The 16316-nt window shown below is 41.4% G+C and overlaps 1 protein-coding gene across 1 annotated transcript in view; it reads left to right on the top strand.

Annotated features, from left to right (window-relative positions):
• TESPA1 (thymocyte expressed, positive selection associated 1) overlaps positions 1-15277 on the top strand; it is a 33523-nt gene extending 18246 nt beyond the window's left edge. Inside the window, 6 exon segments of the mRNA XM_033118636.1 lie at positions 64-162; positions 1913-2121; positions 4182-4996; positions 6515-6563; positions 6566-6607; positions 14336-15277. Coding sequence (XP_032974527.1) covers positions 64-162; positions 1913-2121; positions 4182-4996; positions 6515-6563; positions 6566-6607; positions 14336-14373 — 1252 coding nt within the window. The 3' untranslated portion in view covers positions 14374-15277.
• Positions 15278-16316: the final 1039 nt, after the last annotated feature.

Here is a 16316-nt window from a genome sequence, read left to right as displayed (position 1 = left end):
CAACAGGGGACATCTCGGAGCCAGGGTGCAGACTGCTTACAAGATTCATCTCTGATCCTGCAGGAGTTTCCTGAAGACTGCCCGACCCTGCCAGCTACTCAATCTTGGCTGCAGTTTGGCTTCCAGCAGCATGACTGGTGGAACCAACAAGACTAGTTCAAGGTAGGTACCAAGTCTGGCAGGGATGGAAGGGTGGGGTAGATGAGAGGCAGAAGAGAATGGAACCGAGAACCATTGCCCATTTTTTATAAGATATCTTACTGGATCTTTTATGCCGTCACATACTTGAGAAGTATGACCATATTTGCTTCAATAATGATGGGGGATTTAGAGGAATCTACTGCTTAGAGCAGGATGCTGTGTGTAAAATAACAGGTGTCTCTCCACTGAACTTTATACCCCAGGAGGTGTAGTATTGGTACCATCACAGTTTCTGGACTTATAGTAAGTGCTCAATAAACAATCAATACATGTACTGATTAATTGATTTATTTGTTGATTGAATGAAGCAATAAAATTTTCCCCAGAAGCTCAACAATCCAATAGGGTGAACAAAATATACACACAAATGAGTTTAAAACAAAATAGAAAGTGGTGAAAACCAGTGTGGTATTAAAAAAAGTGTCTGGAATTTGGAGTGAAAGTTTGAATTTGAGACCTGGTTCTGAGACTTATTAGCCATGTAACTATCTTCAGTAACTTGTCTTCACTGAGCCCTAGCCCTGGCCATACCCCAGTTCAATTAAATCTATTAAATCTTTGGAGATAAAACTCAAGTATCTGCATTTTTTAAAGCCCCCCCCCCAAGGTGATTCTAATATGCAGCCATGATTGAGAACCAATGATCCAGACTTATGCCCACAGTTCAGGTAAGGAAATTTGAGACTATGGAGATAAAATCAGCACTTAGGTGATGAGCACAAAATTAGAGCCAGGGATTCTAATTATCCAGCTATTAATTAAACAAGATGGTCACTATTTGGATCAAAAAGTCCAACATCCTTTCTGAAGAGTGACAGTGATTATTCAAAGTCTCAAATAATTCACATCCCCTTTCACCCCCACTACTGTTTGGGATGTATCGTTATTGAGCTCTTGTGTCACCCAGCCTGGTGGTATACAAATTCCAATGTAGATACGGTTGGTGTCACAAAAAGAGCGAGAGAGAGAGAGAGAGAGAGAGAGAGAGAGAGAGAGAGAGAACTTGATCTTCTATAATGCAGGGCTTCTGTACTGAAAACGATGATACAAAGGGCTCTGTCTCTCAAAATCAGGTTTTGAACATAACCTATACAGCAGGTCCTCAAATAACGTTTTGTTCAATGCCGTTTTGTTATAACATTGATGAGATGCCATAGGAACTTAACTGTTGTTTATAACAATTAGCCTATGGTAAATTTGGTTTCATTACACATCACTTTGCTTAAAGTCACAGAACTTATTAAATACGTTAAGTGAGAACATACCATATTGAAAATTTTTTACCCTCAGAGTGAGAATAAAATGAATTTTATGTTCCCTACATACACACATTCTTTAATTGTCCCACACAACCACTAAGGGCAAACCAGGTGGCAAGTTGCAAAGCACTTGGCAGAGCCAGCTGCATCGTAGTATGTACGTGCAAGTGGGAACTGCCTGGTTAATAACAACCACAAGATTTCTTTGCATCTATACTGCCTGTGATTGTTCAAATCCTCTCATAGTAAATTTTCATTCACCTGTAATCATTTATTCCAAGTACTATGATAGCACCTCATTCCATTTCTAAACCAGGGTTAGATTATAATTCCCATGTTTCAGAAAGAGAATTTAGGTTCAGAGAAATGAAAGCCTTTCTCAAAGTCAAAGAAACTCTGGATTACCCTGTGCCTCAAAGTTGCCCCTATTTATCCAAACTCCCTCTTTTCAGCATCTCTGAGATTCTGGACAAGGTGCAAGAAGATGCAGAAGATGTCCTCTTCAGTCTGGGCTTTGGCCAAGAGGACCACAAAGACACTTCTCGGATTCCTGCCCGATTTTTCACCACCCCCTCCCAGGCCAGGGGCATTGATTTCCAGCTCTTCCTGAAGGCCCAGGTGCGGAGGATCGAGATGGAGGACCCTTGCCTCATGCTGGCCAGTGAGTGTTACCACAGATCCATGCTCTTCTTCCCCCGCAGCCTCCAGACATTCACAATAGGGATCAATAACTCCAAATCCTGCTTTCTCTTGATTAGCCTCACTTGATCCTTTGTCTCTTGTTTTTATGTTATCTTCAGCGAAGATAATTTGACATTGGCATCTTTTGAAATAATCTTCAAGAGACCTCATATCACCACTGCTTTCTACTGCCCTTCTCTCCTTTAACTGAATCAAATTGGAAGTGTCTCTAAATCTCATTCTTGTTTTCTGTTTCTCAGTTGTAATTTCTAATGTTCCCATTTATAGCCATGGCATTAAAATCAATTCCAGTTAGGACAGCACTTCTCAAAGTTCAATAAGTTAAATTGCACAAGGCGTTTATAAAGCATTCATATTCAGAGAAAGAGGGATTCAGGAATATTTATTTTAAATAACCACACAGATGATTCTTCTGTGTGATCCTGAGACTACATTTGGGAAACAAAGATTTACGTTGTCTGGATTTCATACTAAGAAAAGATATGAGAGGGTTTCTCTACCTTGATGAGGCATAAAAGACTCTATTTGATTCTATATGTTAGAATATATTTCAAATTATGTTCTGCTACACCCAAAACATGATGGTCTTTCTGACAGTGTGGTTTCAGAGTCTTTGTATCAGTCAAGTTAAAAGTTTGGTAAAATTAGACTCCCAAGCACCAACAAGGATTTTGCTAAAACAAGGAGTCTGAGTTGGAATATTTTTCACAAACACTTTAGATGATTCTTAATCACACTAAAGTTTTAAGATTATTCATTGAATTTGTTGTATGTGCCACATAATTTAACACATAATTAAGTGTTAAGTTCTGTAAGAACAGCAATTAGACAAGAGGAATAGGATTCTTGCCTTCAGGAAGCTGACATTTTAATGGATACATAGTTTATCACAGTGCTTTTAAAACATGGATGTGCACATGAATTACCAAAGGATATTGTTAAAATCTTTGGGATACAGTCTGAGATTCTGCATTTATAACAAGTTCCCAAGCAACGCTGATGCTATTGGACTACTTACTGACTACATTTTTTTTTTTAAATATTTTATTGGGGAAAGGGAACAGGACTTTATTGGGGAACAGTGTGTACTTCCAGGACATTTTTTTTGGACATTTTTTTTTTTTCCAAGTCAAGTTGTTGTCCTTTCAATCTTAGTTGTGGAGGGTGCCGTTCAGCTTCAAGTTGTTGTCCTTTCAGTCTTCGTTGTGGAGGGCACAGCTCAGCTCCAGGTCCATTTGCTGTTGCTAGTTGCAGGGGGCGCAGCCTACCATCCCTTGCGGGAGTCGAACCAGCAACCTTGTGGTTGAGAGGACGCGCTCCAACCAACTGAGCCATCTGGGAGCTCAGCGGCAGCTCAGCTCAAGGTGCTGAGTTCAATCTTAGTTGCAGGGGGCGCTGCCCACCATCCATCCCTTGTGGGACTCGAGGAATTGAACTGGCAACCTTGTGGTTGAGAGCCCACTGGCCCATGTGGGAATCGAACCGGCAGCCTTCGGAGTTAGGAGCATGGAGCTCTAACCGCCTGAGCCACCAGGCCAGCCCACTGACTATTTTGAGAAGCAAAGGTCTAGTAGAAATGATAGAGTCAATCTAAATTTCTCTACTCCCATCTATTGCCTAGTGAGTCATTGCTATTCCTCAAATTTGTTGCTATCATGAAGTCTTCCGTAACACTAAAGTTTTGTTGCTATCTAAGAAAATAATGTTGATTTCACTATTTTTTATCATGTTTGTCTTCTAAAGCAAACACAGTGATAGAGGCCATTGTTTACTGACATCAGAAAGGATATGCTAAATCAAGATACAGACATTTCTCAGCCTGCATAAAATTGATTTTTGGACTGCTTGTGATGGGAAGTCAAGAAAGGGGCTTCTGGGTGTCAGAAATCTAAATGGGAGAAATACTAGTGGGAAAATTGGCACTTCCTGTCTGAATTTTAAGCTTTGGGAAGGCTATTGAAGGGGGAGATTAAATAAATAATTTGCTGATGACTCACCGTCTTCAACCCTTGTATCCAGGCAGGTTTAAGCAGGTGCAAACACTGGCTGTCACTGCTGATGCCTTCTTCTGTCTCTACTCCTATGTGTCTAAGACACCTGTTCAAAAGTTCACACCATCCCACATGTTCTGGAATTACAACCCAACTGAGGTGCCATCCATCAAGATTCTGGGCCCAGAGCCAGAACCTCACTCACCCAGAGAACGCCTCCGGAAAGCCATCTCCAAAATGTGCCTCTATACCTGCCCCAAAGATCGGCTATCATCACCCCACAATACCCCCAAAAGGAACAGTTTGGACCAAGTGGTGTGGGAAGTGATGGACAGAGTGAGAGGAGAGAAGCTGGTTCTCCAGCAAGACCCTGAGTTTGGGCCAGGCTCACAGGAAGATCCTGTGCCTCCCGTCATCCGTCCAAAGCTGCCCACTTCTTCTTCCATGTGCCCGTGTGTCCTCTGCCCTGAAGACGAAACACAGCTGGGGATGTCCACAATGCAAGCACCATCACAAACCCTGCATTCTAACCCCAAGACACCCTGCTGCACACATTCTCCATCCAGAGCAGATCTACAGTGGAGCACAGACCCTGCACAGGTAAAGAGAGAGCTGTGGAGTCTACAGGCCACCAATAAGGAAGCCCATTCAGCCAAGGATGACACTTTTTGGAAAAGGAAGAGCAGAGCAAGAAAGAGTCTGTTTCAGAAGGATCCCATGGACAGAAAAGTTAAATCATTGGACCTGTCCATCTTCCAGCAGAAATGGAAGGAGAGCCAAGACAGACCATACCTGCGCCGATCTCTAACCCAACAGCTGTGGAACAATTTTGACTTGGAGAAGGTGAGTGGATTCGAGGTGAGAGAGAGGTTGGCAAAGAAAGGCTCTAGATTCTTGTCCTTGGGTAAAGGGAATTCAGGCTCCCTGTCCTCATCAGCCATGCCAATTCTCGAATTACATTCAGAAACCTATGGGAGTGAGTTAACGTCGAAGGAGAAAGAGAAATAGGCCTGGTTTCTTAAGAACATCCCGGTTTCCAGAACTGCTTTTCTAATTCCTCCTCTGATCTGATCTTCTTGAAGTTTCTTATTAAACACTCCTCTCCCCTCATTTATGGGAACCACACAAGAGTAAAGGTCAGTTATACACTAAGCTAAACACCATTAAATAAAATCTCTTCTCTTCTATCTTGACAAATGTGTAACCACAAAGACCTGGAAGCCTAGGTTCAAATCTAGACTTCTCAGGCTCTTCAGACTTCTGTGCTAGAACGTGGCAGTATAGGCAAAGCCACTCCCCAGCCCCTGGCCTGTCCCTTGCTCTTCCCTGCACCATCAGGGACTTCACACATGTGAGTGAACACCCCAGCCTGCATATCCAAATGTGTCCACCCTACCCACACAAATTGCCATCCACTGGTCATCACTCAGGCCCAGGAGTGCGTACACTAAGAGAGAGGACGGTCCTTGAGAGAACAGACAAGAGGCAAAACCAGTGCAGTTCACTGAAGCCAGTTTGGAGCCATTTGAGCAGCATATTTGGGATTCTGGGTAACTAGAGCATGGTCTAGAAGGGGTAGTGTAGAGTCCAAGTGGGCACATCCCCTGGGTCCATCAACTCCCCATGGACTCTCAAAAACTCAGGACTCCTCTTGCCTGAGTGTACAGTACTGCCATCAAGTGCTAGGGTCTCTTGGAAAAGTTCTCCAGTCTTTGCCACAAAGGAAAACAGTGATAACTTGCAATATCATTTGCATGTATGTTACCTCTCATTAAAAGTAGAGCTTGTGGTATATATACACAACGGAATATTATTCGGCAGTAAGAAAAGATAATATAGGAACATTTGTGACAACATGGATGGATCTTGAGAGTATAATGCTAAGCGAAATAAGTCAGACAAAAAAAGCAGAGAACCATATGATTTCACTGATATGTGGTATATAAACCAAAAACAACAAAAGAACAAGACAAACAAATGAGAAACAAAAACTCATAGACACAGACAATAGTTTAGTGGTTACCAGAGGGTAAGGGGGGTGGGGGGTGGGAGATGAGGGTAAAGGGGATCAAATATATGGTGATGGAAGGAGAACTGACTCCGGGTGGTGAACACACAATGGGATTTATAGATGATGTAATACAGAATTGTACACCTGAAATCTATGTAACTTTACTAACAATTGTCACCCCAATAAATTTAAAAAAAAACAAGTAGAGCTACACCTCAGTTGCTGCCTTCCTCACTATCAGGTTTCTGCCACAGGAAAAGAGGCCAAGTCCCTCATGTACACTCAGCCTCCTTCATGCACCTTTCTCCACCACTGGCTCTGACTGAGTTCTACTGGGTTCTTGGTTTCAGGTGAAGTGCGACAGTGAAAAGGAGGAGAGCTGCTGGCCCAGCAGGCCCAGAGCCCCAACCTCTGCCAGACTTTTGCAGCCAAAGACTCAAGAAGTAAGAGTCTCTCAGTTTCTCTCTCTCTCTCTCTCTCTCTCTCTCTCTCTCTCTCTCTCTCAAATGTCTTTCCTCTTGATGTGAATTTTTAGTATTAACACTTTTGAAGGCATCCCTTATACTTTTGAGCATTTTGGCTTAAGATGTATTATTTAAGCTAAGTGAAAATTGGTCTCCTGTACTTTATACCACCTATGCCCTAGGACCACAGAGAAGATGGCATCAGGGACAATGATTTTTCCAAGATAGTAGGAACTGAAACCTTTCTTGAAGTAAGTAAATAAATCTTGCTTAGAGTTTCATCTATTTTGCATGTTTTAGTACTATTTACTGCATTTCCTTGCCCAACAGCATTTTTGGTTAATACTCCAAAATTTCAGTGTTACTAGTCCAGAATCACAGAGATCTTTATGATTCTAACTCTTTTAATTCTAATTCTCTGTGGTTTCAGGCCCTTATCTCTTTTATTTCTCTCTTACCCATTACCTTCATCTCCAGGTTTATAGACTGTATACAGTATGTCATTCATAAAAGAGGTAAATATCAGAAGGCAGCAATATGTGGTTAAAAAGTTTAAAATATGGAGCCAAATAATATACTTCATACTAGTTCAATGATCTTACAGAAATCATTTAACTTTAGTTTTGTCCTACCAAATAAGGGAATAATAATAATAATAATAATAATAAATATATATATATATATTATACACACACACACACACACACACACACACACACACACACACACACACAGTAGTCCCCCTTATCTGTGGGGGATCCATTCCAAGACTCCCAGTGGATGCCTGAAACCACTGAGAGTATTGAAATCTATATATACCATATTTTGGTTTGTTTTTTTATAATACATACATATGAAAAAGTTTAATTTATAAATTAGTCATAGTAATTTATAAATTAGGCATAGTAAGAGATTAACAACAATAACTAATAACAAAATAGAACAATTATAACAATATACTGTAATCAAAGTTATGGGAATATGGCATTATTTAGTAAAACAAAGGTTACTTGAAGACAAGCTCTGCAATACCCTGACAGTCAGTCTGATCACTGAGAAAGCCACTATTATGTGACTACAGGAGGGGAGTGTTTACAGTGTGGAGGCTCTGGACAAAGGGATGATTTGTGTCCCGGAGGGATGGAGCGGGATGGGGAGAGATTTCATCATGTTACTCAGAACAGCGTACAATTTAAAACTTATGAATTGTTTATTTTCTGAATTTTCCATTTAATATTTTCGGGCTGCGATTAATGACAGGTAACTGAAACCATGCAAAGCCAAACTGCAGATGTTGTGGGGGGACTACTGTACTTTGCTCAAGTGTTATTTGTCCAGCAGATGTCAGGCTCGCACAAGAAAATACCAAGATGTTCAGCATAGCGAGCTTCATGCAGAATCTATACGGTTATGCCAGGGAAGAAGTATTTCTAGGAATTATACAATTCAAATAAGCTACCAGATCCTATTTTCTACCCCACTGATGGGATTTCATCACAGCAATTGTGGTTAGAGATGCTGTTATTTCACTTAGTCTAAGGTGTACATTTTCCCAGATTTTACTATCTCTCAAACAGAATGGGCCTTACAAGCCAGCGTCAGCCAATTTAATTGTCTAATTTTTTTCTTTTTTGCATAGTGGAATATAAAATAATTATAAGTCTTACAAACGGTGGCTTATCAGATTCAATGAAACACAGTAACTTTGGAAATTAAATGCACTTAATCTCTCAGGTAAATAAGGAAGTGATTTTGTAAATTTTGCTTTTATGCCTCTAGAAGAATGAGAGATCTCCACTGACGACAATCTGTGCCTGAGATGAGTATCACAGTGTTTGCCAAATCTTTCCAATTTTCTGTGAGTTTCTTTAATCAACTTTTCACAAATCTATGAACTATCTCTCTCAATCCACTCTTCTATCATCCTCTAAGAGATCACAAGAAGGGGGGAACGTTAAAGACTGTGAGAAATACGAAAGAGGGAAATTCACTCACCACCATCATAGGCAAAGATAGGTGGGGCAGTCCTTCTGAAAAACAACCCCTCTGGGCCTCTTCCAGGGTCTGTAATTATCTCCTAGAGAAGCATCATCTCCCAGGAAATCTGTATCAAGTTCCACGTGGTTGGGACTGGTTATCAGGCATAGAAGGGATGTGAGCAAGGGTAGGAAGAGGTAGCGGCACTCGACCAGCCAGCCGCTGTGTCCAGTTTATAAGGTCCTCACATTGCTCAAAGATACCCACTTAACGAGGCAAGTAGGGGTTCAAATTCAGCTCGACTGAGCTTACCACCCCAAATCTCAAGGGTCTTTATCTCCTAAGAGGGAGTCCCCTTTTTTTTTTTCTAATTTATCTCCAGGAGGTGAGTGCCTTTCTGTAATTAGTACAAGGACACCTTTTCTATTAAAAGAGGATCTGATCCTCAGCTATCAGCTTTCTTCCTTCCCACTCCATCATTTAGTCACTGCCAGAGAAGTCTTACTCTTTCTCTAAGTTCCTGGGAAAGGATGACCCTCATCATTCCTTTTATAATTTGCACCACATTCAAGAATTTCATATTCACAGCCCTTTTATTGGTGCCCTGTTGCTGAAATTTAAACCGTTTGACTTTTACCACATTTATAAAAGGCAAGGCCAAAGAGAAGGTTTTTATTTTTATTTTTTATTGTTGTTTGTTTCTTTTACCAGATCTGAGGTAGCATGGGCCAATATATATTCTATTTGTGAAGCGATCATATATGGAGACAGGAGGTTTCATTTTATGGTCAACTCTGTTCTTGGCAGTGAGAGTATTTCCCATCTTATAGATGGTGACACTGGGCAGTTATTTTTATATCAAAATAAATTCTGAAGCGGGACCATTACATAGGAAGGATAGAGAGAGATGGGAAAAGGAGAAGGGAGGGAGACAGGACATTGTGAGACTGTGACAATTATTGTTTTGCCTCATTTATAATTCTTACTAAGGTTGTTTTGCACCTGTTGGGGAGATATGATTAAAAACAAAATCTTCTTCTACCCCAGAAAACCTCTCCAGAAAGGAATAAGAGAAAGAAAACAGTTTTATTGTTGAATAAGCATTAAACCAGAAGCTGATGTACCTCACAGGCAATCCACTAACAAAACCGCAAAGACAGAGAGAAACCTCCCCTCTTAGAAGACCCATTGCATACATGTTGTCAAAAGAAACAATAACTAGTTCTCAAGTAAGAAGACTTGACAACACCATTTGTCACACATAGTTCATTCTAGATTCACCTGATAACTGTGGATAAATTGCCTTTATCCAAAGGAATAATAAAACTTCTCCCATCTTTATGGCAGAAGGTAGTTTTGCAAATTGTTGCCAGGCACCTAAGTGGAGACAGGAGATATGGACGCTATGGTCCTTGATGATTACATTTCAAAGCAATAGCTTCCTTTGAGAAAGACATTTCTGGGTTGTAAAGGTGGCAAGAGGCGTATTTAGCCTTTACAAAAGATTTACATACATTTCAAAGAGACAAATAAAGAACTTACAGGTTTTCTAAAGAAATGTGCTTTAAGAAAAGGTAGGGTGGGGAGAAGCCTCTTTCACAACGGAGGCTTTTTAATTTGTATTTACCGGTTCACCTCTGTGTATTTTCTTTTCCTTGGCTTTCCCTTTATCTGTACTGCCCTGTTCTTTAGAGCTGTGGCAGGCAGCTGTCAGCATTGCATAATGCTCATTTCCTGAGTTATTCATTTCAAATGTGTCCCAGGATTTCTAAGGCTCCATCCAAGGCTGTCAAGCCGCACAACGTTAGGTCAGCATTCACGTAGACTGCAGTGTAAGCATCGCACCCGCAGGTGAGCAGAGCAGAAGCCCCAGCTCCATCCACTACCTTACCCAGCCCTTCAGGTAGAAAGTATCTCAAGTGAGTACACAGCTCTTTCTGAGATATGACCTCCTACAAGTCTTATATAGGCTATTTGAGAAGGAAAATGACTTGGCAAGATCATGCAACTAGTTCGTTAATATCAGTATCAGAACTAGAGCTCAGGCCTCCTGACTCCCAAATCAGTGCTCTCTTCATAAAAGCACACTGCCCTGAGTATGCAGGAGTTGAGACTATAGCTGTGGGTGAGAGCAAGACTTACGACCTGTACTTGGATCTGTCCTAACCCTCTGAGCTAAGGGCCAAATACCCTCACTACCTTCGTCACTGGTACTGCTTGCTTTCTTATAAACTCACTGGCAAGAGGAATATTATACAGATTAAGCAGGATCACTCACGGGATGTTTAGGTCTCATAGTTCAGTGAAAGACGTGACAGGAAAATCAACAATTACTTTGATTTAATTTCATTAAATGCCACAGGGAAATAAAAACATAAATTTCCCAGAGGATGGCATTTCTAGGTAAATCTGGACAGGTGAGTCAAACAGGGAAAGGGTAACGGGCGGAAGAAGGAGGAGGAGGAGGAGGAGGAGGAGGAAGAGGACGACGATGATAGACATCCTAGTTAGAGAGAAAATGTGTTCAAAGGCGGAGAGGAACAGAAAATCACAATATCTTCAGAAATTACACTTTGTGCCTAGTGGGGGAAAGGGGATATGTGGGAGAGACCAAAATTAAGACTAGGAAAGATAAATAGAAAACAGATTTTGAAACAAAGTTTTCTATGTTGTTTTAAGTATTTTGATTTGATCTAGGAAGATAGGGAGCCACTTAAGATTTTACAAAGGAATAATATGACGAGATTTATCTTTGAGAAAGATCATTCTGGCAGAAGTATAAGAAATGGACAGAATAGGGAGCCAATGGAGGAAGAGAAATCATTCAAGAGTCTACCACAGAAGATTGAGGAGAATGTGATAATCAGAAATAAGACAAGAGTACAGGGAATGGAGGGGAAGAAGAGTGAGATTTTGAGATATTTAATATATACAGTGGCTAAACCTAGAACTAATCAGACTTGTGTTTAGTAGGTGGGGGGTAAGGCAAAGAAAGAAATATAGAGAAATTTCCAGGTGTTTTTCTTGGATGACTAAGTGAATATTAATGTCCTTTTATTAAGAACAGAATGCAGTAGAAGTAACAAGTTGGAATGCAAATATTTGTGTTTTTTTAAATTGGGGAATACTGGGGAACAGTGTGTTTTTCCAGAGCCATCAGCTCCAAGTCATTGTCCTTCAATTTAATTGTGCAGGATGCAGCTCAACTCCAAGTTCAGTCGCCATTTTCAATCTTTTAGTTGCGGGAGGCGCAGCCCACCATCCCATTGACCTGACAACCTTGTTGAGAGCTCGCGCTCTAACCAACTGAGCCATCCGGCCGCCCCTCTGGAAGCTCAGCGGCAGCTCATTGTCTTCAATTTTAGTTGCAGGGGGCACAGCTCACTGGCCCATGTGGGAATCAAACTGGTAACTGTGTTGTTCAGAGTTCGCGCTCTAACCAACTGAGCCATCTGGCCGCCTCAAGGAATACAAATATTTTAAAGTATAATTTTCAAAAGGACAAAATAATGACTCTCATCCAAATATAAGATAAACATGTTCAAAGATTTTATTCAATTCATTGATTAATAAGGCTATTAGTAATATGTTTAAACCGGTCTAGAGAGTATTTGAGAAGCCAGTTACATACAGGCACCCTAAGAGATTGCCCATCTGGCTATCAAACTGGGTAATACCCAACCATGCCATGAACTCCAATCTCTGGGAATACTGGTCACACTGAAAAGAAATTATTTGCATCTCTACTCAGCACAAATTTTCAAGGTAATCTCTCTGCCACCACAAAGTAGTAAAATAGCCCTGTAAATAGAAACTCAAGACTAACTCTACTGAAAGGACATCTGGTGATCTTGTTTGCCTATTTTCAAGTTTAGAACAATTTGATGAGTTCGGATGTGGCTATGATGAGTTGAGGTACTTCTGAAATACTAAAATAGAGAAGTCCATGAGGCAGATGAATATATGAATTTGAGGAGAGGTTTTTGGAATTCAAGCCTTACTTATAATGGGTGAAGGCATGAGAAATAATAATTAACCCTGAAAATATGCGTAGTCAGGAGTTGAACTGAAAAAGGAACCCTTAAAAACATTAATATTTATGGGTTGATCAAAAGATTCCATGAAGGACTGGATATATATGTATATGTATATATATGTGTATATACATATACATATATATCCAGTCATATAGAGAGAGAGAGACAGAGAGAGACAGAGAGACAGAGAGAGACTGTATTAGTTGGAAAAAGAAAGTTTCGGGCCAGCCTGGTGGCTCAGGCAGTTGAAGCTCCGTGCTCCTAACACCGAAGTCTGCCGGTTCGATTCCCACATGGGGCAGGGGCTCTCAACCACAAGGTTGCCGGTTTGACTCCCACAAGGGATGGTGGGCTGCACCCCCTGCAACTAACAATGACAACTGGACCTGGAGCTGAGCTGCGCCCTCCACAACTAAGACTGAAAGGACAGTAACTTGACTTGGAAAAAGTCTTGGAAGTACACACTGTTCCCCAATAAAGTCCTGTTCCCCTTCCCCAATAAAATATTTTTAAAAAAAAAAGAAAGAAAGAAAGAAAGAGAGAAAGAAAGAAAGAGAGAAAGAAAGAGAAAGTTTCAAATAGAAGCCAAGTGAAGTTTGTTTCAGGAAGGAGGGTGTAGACTTCAGTAACATACATCATAAAATATCCAGTAGGAAGGAGAATGCAAAGGTCTCACTGGATTTGCAACTAGATAATGATTTGGAACTTTGATAAGAGTACTTTTATTTGTGTGACAGGGCTTTAAAATATTAATATTAAAGTGATAAGAAATTATGCAAATAAAGTAGGCAAAGGAGTCAAGAGACTCTGAGGAGTGTTTTGTTTTTTCCTAGCAGGTCTAAGCATGTATATATGGGCAAGGTCTAAGCAGGTATATCTGCTGAAGGGAAAGAATCAATAAGGTGGAGAGGTCATGGTTCAGGAGGCAAGGGAGAATGATGATCTAAGGTCACTGGAGAATTAGAATGAGTTGAGATCCAAGGTACTTTTGGAGGGTTTGGCCAAGAATTAGAGGTGCAGAACTTTGAGATTAGAGGAAAGGAAAAAGGGTGCTAGGTATGAATACAGTTACATAGGTCATTTGGAACCAAGTCAAGAGTTTTCTACCTATTGGTTTCTTTCTTTTTCCTATTGTGTGAAGCACTAAATGTGTGAAGCAGGGAATTTGAAAAGGGTACCTAGTAAAGATATGAAATTGCACTATGGCAAAAGGATAAGAGAAATATTTTAATAGAAACATGTACTAACAGCAGAATCAGTGAATAATGTTAGGGCTGAACTCAAGGTGCAGAACATGGGTTGGCAATGGTTTTATAATTTTCTCCAGCAGTGCTCAGCATTCTATAGAAAAGAATAAGTATGGAAGTATAGGTATACTTTTATAAGTGTAATAAATAGGAGGTGAAAACTTCTAGAAATCTCACATCATGATGAGAAGAACGGAAAGCCTGTCACACGACTCTTTGATGCTTCTGCTGCTGCTAATAACTTTAAATATTACTTATAACAGTGAGAAACATTTCCACAGGTGGGGTGTGCAAGTGTCTACCAACCACAGTACCCAAACTTATCTCAAAAATGCATGATGTGTTTCCTTTTCATTCCCTTTGCAGACTTTCTCCACCACCACAGCAGCACATGATCTGACAGCAGTGGCTTCATAAAAGAGCCTAATTCCCACCTCTTCTTGCAGGAGGTGGTACTGCCTCCAACACCCAGGTCCTGCTCTGAGGCCTTACAAACTCCTGAACTCAGTAGGAGAAATGCAGCATGGTAAGTGGGAAAGAAGACTAGACTGAGAGACTTGGAGTCTACATCCTGATACAGTCATAAACTGCATGCACAGAGAAAGACCTTCAGCACCTCACTTCGTTTCTCTGTGTGTTGGTTTCTCTACCATGTGGGTATTGGAATCGTGATGTGGATAGTGGTAACCTGGTAAACTTAATTTTCTCCCAAGCTTTGACACTGCCTAGGGCCTTTAGAGGATTTAAGGACGATGAAGTTTGAGGAACACGGGTTGCTACTGGAATCACCTCAAAGGGTTCAAGCTAAATGAGGAAGAAAAAAATCCCACTTTCAGGCTCTGAAACCTGGTGCAACCCACAGTGGGATTCCCTCTGAGCCTCTAGACAGCCCTATGTGCTCCCAATTAAATTCCAAAATGTCTTCCACAACACCAGAGTCCTACTTTTCTTCTTGAGGCCTCATCCTAGGAGATCCACTTGCAGCTTCCTCTTTAAAACCAGCTTCTTAGGGCCGGCCCGATGGCTTGAGCACCGTGCTAACACCGAGGTCGCTGGTTTGATTCCCACATACGCCAGTGAGCTGCACCCTCTACAGCTAAGATTGTGAACAACGGCTCTCCCTGGAGCTGGGCTGCAGTGAGCAGCCGGATTGCCTCCATGAGCTGCCATGGCCGCGGGCTGCTGTGTGCTGCTGTGGGCTACCATGTGCTGCCGTGAGCGGCTGGCAGCTGTCGAGAGCTGTGGTGAGCTTCTGTGAGCAGCCCACCGACCAACAACCGGGGACTGACTGCCTGGGGGGTCGGGGGGGGACACACAAGTCTCATACTACCAGCATGGGCCAGGGAGCTGTGTCCTACACAACTAGACTGAGAAGCAATGGCTTGAACTGGAGTGTGTGTGTGGGGGGGGGTGGGGAGACAGAAAAAGAGGGGGGAGAAAAACAGCTTCTCCCTCTATCTCAAATTTTGTATGTTCACAGGAAAAGAGATGAGTGGGATTCAGAGTTCCTCTTCATGACCATTGCAAAAAAATAAAAATAAATCACAGTATTTTCTGCTGGCAGAAAACAATTAAATAAAAATATTTAAAAACGTTGCCATGTTTCTAGAGAACGAACAGTCATAGTTTGGGTTGGATGGAGAACATTTTGTCAACAAACAGGGCTTGGACACCTACAGTGATCTATTAGGCAGTTTGTGGTTCAGACATCGTAGACACATTCCTCCCCTAAGAAAATTTTAGTAGAGTGGGAGAGTACACACACACACACATATTTCCAGTAATGTATTGCTCGGTTGCCTAATAAGTTGCAAGACAGCAAAGACCAGAAGAGAGGGATTCGAGGGAAATCGTAACCATGAGTGATAAAGGAAAAAAAGTCACACCAGACACAATGAGTTGACAGAGGTTGATTTTACAAAACTATTGCCAGCAATAGAGGAGAGAACATAGAGCATAGATGAAATCTGGACACCTAGCAAGGTGGAGACAAAGGGCTACGAGTTTTTAAGAGCTGGGATGGGGGGAATCTTAGACTCTGTGTTTGGTAATTGGCCTTCCCCAGTAGAAAAGTAAACTTTCTGGTATCTTCATGACAGGAGGTAGTTTTACACCCTGAAGCTAGGGCCTCCCCACCCCCACCGCTGAAGTTGGGCCCCTACCCTTTCACAGAAACTGGGAGATTGGGCGCTATCTTCCCTGATGTTTACATTTTAGAGACAGAGTTCTCAGGTTCTTTCCTGGGTTGTAAAACTGGAATGAGGCTGGGAGAAGATTTACATCTCAAAGGGAAGGAGAAAGGATTTACAATAAACTTTTCTAAAGTAAATGCTCTATGAAAAGGGAGGTCAGGGCCGAGAGTCAGGAAGAAACCTGTCCTGAGGAAATGTTAAGGCCATCTTAATCACAAGAGAGAACAGAAGGACC

Source organism: Rhinolophus ferrumequinum, chromosome 10 (genome assembly GCF_004115265.2).
Source record: "Rhinolophus ferrumequinum isolate MPI-CBG mRhiFer1 chromosome 10, mRhiFer1_v1.p, whole genome shotgun sequence".
Lineage (NCBI taxonomy): Eukaryota > Metazoa > Chordata > Mammalia > Chiroptera > Rhinolophidae > Rhinolophus > Rhinolophus ferrumequinum.
Note: the sequence above shows the minus strand (reverse complement) of the source record. Positions and strands in the feature narration are given on the sequence as shown.